At 40.1% G+C, this 8,575-nt stretch overlaps 1 protein-coding gene across 1 annotated transcript; it reads left to right on the top strand.

Moving 5' to 3' along the window:
• The first annotated feature begins 4,532 nt into the window (after positions 1–4,532).
• On the top strand, positions 4,533–7,434 carry LOC124804688. The gene is made up of 2 exons (XM_047264938.1): positions 4,533–4,797; positions 7,194–7,434. The coding sequence occupies exons 1-2, from the start codon at positions 4,584–4,586 to the stop codon at positions 7,316–7,318; spliced, it is 339 nt and encodes a 112-aa protein (XP_047120894.1). The 5' UTR covers positions 4,533–4,583; the 3' UTR covers positions 7,319–7,434.
• The last annotated feature ends 1,141 nt before the right edge of the window (positions 7,435–8,575 follow it).

The raw sequence follows: 8,575 nt of genomic DNA, 5'->3' as shown, positions 1-8,575 counted from the left end.
TTTAATAACAGATCATTCAAAATATATCCATTATATTACAACACTAATAGTTCACTTGCCATCTGCATTTTATGGATGCTATACAGTGTTAGTAGAAACACAGACAGTCACACCTCAGTTTAGCCAACACTGAAAGTAAATCCCTTTTAAATATGCAAAGACCTGATACATGTTTTAATAGTCATTATAAGTGCTTAACATAGGTAGATCAAACCATTACTCTAGTTCTTTGTTTAATATGTCACTTATCTAGAGTTATAATGAAAGCCCATCAACGTTCAGCAGTGCCATGTGTATACAGGGTAGTTACAGATCATCACATTGTTTAACATTTGACCTCTGGAGTATCAAAGTATGTCACCAGCCCAAGTCAAAGTAATATTTGCTTTATAGTTCTCAGCTGGAATACTTGCCTACTTATTGTCTTAATTTATCAAGCTATGTGATAACACAATGTATGATATGTTCACATATAATTTAACAGAGAAACAGCATGGTTATGGATCAAACATCGTTAACTATACTTTTAAGGTCATTTATTTGGTTACTATTACATCACAAATGTTACTAAATAATGGTATGTTAACCTGAATAAAGGTGCTATGAATGTGAAAGAAGGACTGGTATGTTAATCTGGTTTCTCAGGCACCTATTAGGAATAAGATTCTACTATTCTTGAAAATTAGGTAATTATCAGAACTGGTCACCAGTTTCCACTAAATATTTGAGTTTACTCCACAAGATCGCAAAATATAATGCAGCATTGAAGCATTGACAGGATCATCCAGAAAGATAGTTCGTTACACAAAATTGTGTATACAACGCCATAATACACATGTAATTCCACATATTGGCTATGGTCAATTTAGGAATTGAAAAAGCTGTTCGTTTCGGAAAGTGAGAAGCTGTATTTTTCCGTTTATTCGGCACAGCGACCTAATAGCTCTCTAAATCGCGCATGGGCGCAATTATTTCACCATGGCCACGGCCATAAATGTGTAACTTTAAGTGGTCTTCATGGCCAGTGCATCCACCAAGCACGTTGGTTCGTCCGACTGAAGGCCGGCACGTTTACATGATGGGAGAAAGCCCTCTTGCTAAGGTGCGATGCCTACATAGGGGAATGTCTCCTTCACTAATAGCAAATTGTGGTCGGAAGTTTTCTGTGGGAATCGTAAGCCTGTCTCAGTGGGTGTTATGGAACGTGAATTGCGTGGCATTTGACTTTTGCTCATGCTCAACGTCCCTACAAAATAGGCAAAAAGATTCACTCTTGCTGATGATCTGCCGAAATCTTGTAATTTCATTGGAGAGATGGTCGCGATAGCGGCAAAACTTGTCTAGAGATTATACAGCGCTCGGGATCATTACCGTCATTGCTGGATGACGTGGAAATTCTCCACAACCTCAGAGGGAAATTAGAACTACAGTTTTAGACACACTCCCTCCTGCCTCCACAAATAATGGTCATGCTGGCGTGCTCGCGGTCTGCACGTGCTAAAAGGGGCGAGTACGCTAATGACCTCCGCTCACAGACGGTGAGCACGCAATCGAGAAATGGGCGTTTATCTGGTGAGATCCGGTTAGCAATACTTTTCCGTTGGTAGTTTGGGGGCTTGGTATATGTTGGCTTTGTATAGTCAGTCGTAACGGTAACTGATGATTGCAGTTACTTTTTCGAATTGCGGGATACAGTTTGTATCTGTGAAGAACGTTTGATTTCCGAGTTCACTTTTCGTTACAATTTTCCGGTATTCTATCTTGTTGAAAGTTTCCCCACTTGAATGATCGTTAAGGGATGTAAACAGCTTGTTTTATAAGGCTCTATTTCAATTTAGCAGCTATATGCCTCCTTTAACTAAACTGTGCTGTTGTGTGGTGGTTGACCTGTGTATTTCATACAGATCTATTTACTTTTAAAAAAGAGGTTACCCCTGTTAAATTCAGAAGATAATAAGAAGTTATCTTTTACGCAACTTGCTTCATTGCTGTCATTCGTTCGTGAAGAATGCCTTTGGAGTCAGTTTGCTTCCGAGCCACAACGTATATAAGAATGTAGCAGTGTCTGCAGGGATCACAGCTGGCTCTGAGCACTATGGTCATCAGTCCCTGTGTAGGGATCACGCGTCATAATGATGTTGAAAATGGGTATCAGTTCAGGATGGAAAGAAAGTTTAATTATTAATACTCACTATGTGATGAACAACGGCTCAAAGTTTGATAAACATCAGACTGGAGAGACGTGGTGTACCCCATCGAATTTGGGTCAGTCCATACACAAAAAGCGTGACTAATAAAGAAAGAAAAAAGGGAGATTAAGATATTTTGGTCTTATGTCAAAACGGTAGGTGGATCAAAACAAAATGTCCAGACACTCTGTGACCAAAATGGTACTGAAACAGAGGATGACAGACTAAAGACCGAAATAGTAAATGTCTTTTTCCAAAGCTGTTTCACAAAGGAAGATTGCACTGTAGTTCCTTCTGTAGATTGTAGCACAGATGACAAAATGGTAGATATCGAAATAGATGACAGAGGGATAGAAAAACAAATAAAATCACTCAAAAGAGGAAAGGCTTCTGAACCTGATGGGATACCAGTTCGATTTTACACAGAGTACGCGAAGGAACTTGCCCCTTCTTGCAGCGGTGTACCGTAGGTCTCTGGAAGAGCGTAGCGTACCGTTTTCAAGAAGGGACGTCGAACAGATGTACACAACTATAGACCTATATCTCTAAAGTTGATCAGTTGTAGAGTTTTGGAACACATATTATCTTCGAGTATGACTTTTCTGGACACTAGAAATCTACTCTGTAGTAATCAGCATGGATTTCGAAAAAGACGATCGTGTGAAACCCAGCTCGCGCTATTCGCCCACGTGACTCAGAGGGCCATAGACACAGGTTCCCAGGTAGATGCCGTGATTCTTGACTTCCGCAAGGCGTTTGATACAGTTCCTCACAGTCGTTTAATGAACAAAGTAAGAGAATATGGACTATCAGACCAGTTGTGTGATTGGATTGAAGAGTTCCTAGATAACAGAACGCCGCATGTCATTCTCAAAGGAGAGGAGTCATCCGAAGTAAGAGTGATTCAGGTGTGTCGAAGGGGAGTGTCGTAGGACCGTTGCTATTCAGAATATATATAAATGACCTTGTGGACAACATTGTAATTTCACTGAGGCTTTTCGCGGATGATGCTGTAGTATATCGAGAGGTTGTAACAATGGAAAATTGTACTGAAATCCAGGAGGATCTACAACGAATTGACGCATGGTGCAGGGAATGGCAACGAATCTAAATGTAGACAAGTGCAATGTGCTGCGAATACACAGAAGGAAGGATCCTTTATCATTTAGCTACAACTGGAAGCAGTTAATTCCATAAATTATCTAGGTGTAGGCATTAAGAGTGATTTAAACTGGAGTGACCACGTAAAGTTAATAGTCGGTAAAGCAGATGCCAGACTGAGATTCATTGGGAGAATCCCAAGGAAATGCAGTCCGAAAACAAAGGAAGTAGCTTACAGAAACTTGTTCTCCCACTGCTTGAATACTGCTCACTGGTGTGGGATCCATACCAGATAGGGTTGATAGGAGAGAGAGAGAAGATCCAACGGAGAGCAGCGGACTTCGTCAAAGGAAAGCGTTACTGGATAAACTCCAGTGGAAGACTCTGCAAGAGAGACGTTCAGTAGCTCGGTACGGGCTTTTGTTCAAGTTTCGAAGACATACCTTCACTGAGGAGTCAGGCAGTATATTGCTCCCTCCTACGTATATTTCGTGAAGAGACTATGAGGATAAAATCACAGAGATTAGAGACCACACGCAGACATACCGACAATCTTTTCTTCCACGAACAATACGAGACTGGAATAGAAGGAGAAACCAATAGAGGTACTCAACGTTCTCGCCGCCACACACCGTCAGGTGGCTTGCGGAGTATGGATGTAGATGCTGATGTGGAGGTGATAACTGCTGGGGTTCACAGTCTACCTGCCTGTAATGATCTATGGTAAAGAGAATTTAGGGAAACTCTTAACAAGTGCATAGGTTGCGTAAGACAAACTTACGCTTCATGATAAACAAATTCAAATATTATTGTTAGTTATTGGTACAAAGAGATGCCGATTTTCAACATAAGATATCAGAGGATGATGGGGAAACATTGTACAGTTTAAGCTAAGTAAGGACAATTGTTGCGTAAGGCAACGAGAACAATGAACAGATTAACAGTAGATGAAAGTCCTACGCGTTTTTAAATTAGTCGTTATTCTAAGTCAGTGCTGTAGTATGTACTTCCCATACGAAGGAGAGAAATCCATCATTCAAGTTGCTTACAATTTTCCTCCGTCTCGTATAACCTTGAGCATCAAGGTTTCATACCAAGTCCCCCAAGATATTTGTGGCAGTAAGTTATGACGACGATATGGCCAATCGCGCTTTTGAAGTACACACCAAGTAGCTGTCCTTGTGTGCTACAAATTGGGAGATAAGAGTCCGACACGCCGTATAAGAGGAGGTCGGCGTGCTCACTAATGGCACTTGTATTGAGGCATCCAACGTAGTAGAAGACACTGCAGCCATGAAGGCGTCCCTTGTCCTGCTGATCGCTGGAGTGTTACTCGTGGCGTACTGCACGCCGTTCGCTGTCGCAGACGATGAAGAGGAACCGGTGGATGAAGCAGCCGAGAACAGAGACGCTGCTGACGACGGCACCGACGGCTCAGCAGACGACGACGCCGACGACAGCGGTGATGAGGAGGGTATAAGTGGAGAGAGCAGGCGGGCAGCCAAAGGTAAACAGCAGCTGAGGCGGGCAGACTGCACGGCGTAGCATTTGCTGCATCAGGTTATGGTGTTGACTGCGAGTCTATGTGTACTTTCTTGTAGGTTTAAGTCCCTAGTTGATAATGTACATTATTCTGACACTTTAAAAGCTGGAGGCATTCGTCTCTAGACGAGGCAGGTGGTTCAAGGACCTTTGTTTTTATTTTTATACCATTACAGAATACATTAAATATACTGCTACATTCAACCTCAGTGTTCTTTTACTGTGGTTGTATGGCTCGTTAAAACAGTTATATTTGCTAAATACGGATCCTGCTTAAGGCCCAATTGGTTTACGTCGACCCCAAAAGGAGAATTACCTATTGTATGTTGAAGATAGCTAATACTCAAATGGCTTAAGAAAATAATGTTCAAATAACACATTTAAATAAATCTTGTATGAGGGGTTTTACAAAGTTTTTGTTATAAAATTCTACACAAATGACACTTGCTGAACAGGATACGATATTAACAGTAAGATGTAAAACCAACTCCTAAAGTCTCTTACTTCTCTCATGAGAACCAGTGATAGTATGTTGGCATCCAGTAAGTGCAACTTTATGAAAGAACTAACAAAGACGCTACCATTACTCGCTGCACTTTATGTGTTTTTTTTCTGTTGGCATTAGTGTTACGTTATTAACCTACAAGAATAGTTTGCACAAGACACAATCAGCAGACCAGTTACTTGATTACAAGGGTAATGATTACTAGAGAACCAGTAAAGTACTGTCGCTGTTATAGACAAACGTATAAGACAAAAACTGCTTCTTCGACATTTTTTAATGTCATTCCTCTAAGGAAGAGTATAAGGCATGTGTTTCTGATCCTGCTGATTACCTAGAATCTTTTAGCCGGATTTTAATTTTTGTTGTGATATGTAAGTATTTTTAATACATACAACATTAAAAAATTATCACAGTGTAACTGAATGCAACACCTCAATGAAACAAGCCTCATAAAGCAGAAAGTAGTTTTAGAATTAGGATGTAGAATCGCAAGTACTCAGAAATCAATCTAAGAGTTTTCTGAATGAAGAACATGTAGTCTTTTGAGCAACACATACTATACTTTTTTGAGCTAACCATTTAGTTACTGGTCATTTAATCCTTCTTTTCGATCAGAAAGAAAATTACTGTAAATACTCTTTCTAGTAGGACAATACGTATCTGCCAACACACAAAATTAGAAAAATAGTTGAAAATTCACTGAAATATGGTTAAACGTTATTCATATGTTTCGAAAATTCATAGTGCCCATCAGGGAGATTGCAAGCTGTCTTCTTGCCACATTTTTTTAAGCGCTTTAACATGTCTCAGGAGTCATCTCAAGAGCAAGTCGCAGAAATTAGGTTTTAGCATAAAAATGCCATAAGTCTTACAGCTTAAGATATGTGCGTACTTCTGACCTTTACAAGGAGGTATGTTTAGCAGTGATTGAGTTGAAGTTATCACAGGTACATAGCTTATATCTGCTTGTGCTTCATCCAAATTATAAAGATACAGGGTGATTCATATTTATGAAACCAAAAGTGACGTAGATGACTCTGAGATAAGTAATTTGACATGAGACACATATGGTCGCAAATGTCAGGAAATCCCCCAACCAAGTGGATAACAAATGTTGAACATGTGATGGTACCAGGGGATAGATACCTTAGTGCAAGTGCAGCGGCTAGATCAGTCTATCCCACCCACACTGTAGTGGCACTTCTACACATTGCTCCACGTGGTTATTCTGCGTTTATTCTTGCATTATCCAATGTGATACGGTAGTGCTCATGGTAGTGGCACTACAAGACTTAATGAATCTATTTACCATTAGGAAAAAGTACTACGCTAGCACAGCAGTGTTTAGTACTGACCACTACCACTGAACGTGTGGGGAGGTACATGAACTGGTCATGTAACATGTTCAACATTCGTCAACCACATTTAGGATATTTGCTGACGTTTGGGGCTCCATGTATCTTGTATTAAATTTCTTGTCTCATAGTCATATACACCACTTTGAGAGTTTTTAAACATTAATGAAAATCACCCTGTTTATATATCAGATCACTATAGTGTAAAATATCCACTTAAAGCTACACTGTGTACAGCTGGATATGCTACAATGGAAAGTTATAGCTTAGAGCAGTGCTCTTGATATTTGAAGCAGCAATTACTCCAAAGGAAATCAGTTAGAAAAACAAGTTGTGTGTGATCCAATTCTTCAGTGTGTTACATACTTATCAAATTTAAGGTTTTTATTTGTGTCAACTGAAGACAGAAGTTGCTTATTCAGCCGACTAACATTTTCTGATGAGACAGGAGGGTACGCAGATGCCACAAGAACATCATATTCTTCGTTTATTGTTGAGCAGGTGCTCACGCCCGGGCCGGCCACATGAAACATGCACGTGCAGGCAGTCGACACATTGCGTCCAGAGCTGGAAGCAGACCCCATGCCAGGTCAGGCGCCGCCCGCAGAGCTGCACACAGCAAGTAGTCGCTGTTGCTTAGGGAGCGCCACACTGCAGAGACGCAGTCTGGAGCTGCTCCCACTGTACTGTACCGTGCACTCATGTGGAGAAAATAAAGCACCACTGCACTTTGTGGCAAACATACGTGTCTATTACTCATTGTCCTATAAATGTAAGATCAAGTGCACACACAAGTAATAACTAAATATGGAAAAATGTTGCAAAAGTTCCAAAATCTTATAAGTGTTCCAGTTTTCGGATGTAAACGATATATTCGGTCCGATATTATACTACATGCTTTATATCATTATCTGTGTACTTTGCACTGTGAGGTGAAGGCAGATTGTATTTATTCTTAAGGAATGATGATCTACAGTATAGAACGCTAGGGTACCTACACCTGTGTCTTATTGGGTCAGTGGTTGTGAAGACACAAGAAACGACATCTTTGTAGTAACTATAGACATGACTTCAGCAAGCTGTTGCATGTCCAATATAGAGGCAGAATGAGTATTTTGATTTTAGTGTTTGATGGGTCTATGGCTCTTAATCTTTTTCCTAACTCAGCTCAATACATAAGGGTATGTGACTTCAATTACTTGACCTTAAAATGTGCTCTTTGCCCAGACAATCATGACTCAAGGAGTAACTGATAACGCTATTTGAGCACATTTCTATAAACATATGTAGTACATAATAATTAAATTTTGCAACTGAAACACGTGTGGGCAAGTATGAATACTGGGACGAATTTAGGGACACAGTTGCTTCTCAAAGTTTTGTAGCTTTGTTCACCGAATGTATGCTACATACGACATGTATGTAGACCAAGGCCAGTGAGGATGTGAGCCTCAATCTGATAGTCAAGAGATGTGTGCTGATTGCACTTTTACTTCACATGAACTAATAGTCCTGTTGAAGGCAGAGTTAACAGTAAAATTCGTGTACGAATTAAATACAGACTCCAGAGTGAATAATAAATCATGTGTACAGTAGAAATTTAGCATTTACATCAAAAGTGACTGGGGAAGGAACATATATGATACACATTTTAACTAAATTACCTATTACCAATACTCAATGCTAAAGCGATAACAAAAGGAGGATTACACAAGCCGTCTAGTAGCTCGTGTGATAGACAAAGCCACAATATGTGAGAAACTGTACAAAGAGAAATTTTAAACATATCGGCAGTGAAGAACGTCCTTGAATTAGCGGTAATGTGATGTAGTCATCACCTCCGACTGTACTGGTAAACGTATGAGAATCAAATACTGTACCAC

Source organism: Schistocerca piceifrons, chromosome 7, assembly GCF_021461385.2.
Source record: "Schistocerca piceifrons isolate TAMUIC-IGC-003096 chromosome 7, iqSchPice1.1, whole genome shotgun sequence".
Classification (NCBI taxonomy): domain Eukaryota; kingdom Metazoa; phylum Arthropoda; class Insecta; order Orthoptera; family Acrididae; genus Schistocerca; species Schistocerca piceifrons.
The sequence above is the reverse complement of the archived record's forward strand: the minus strand, read 5'-3'. Positions and strand labels throughout refer to the sequence as shown.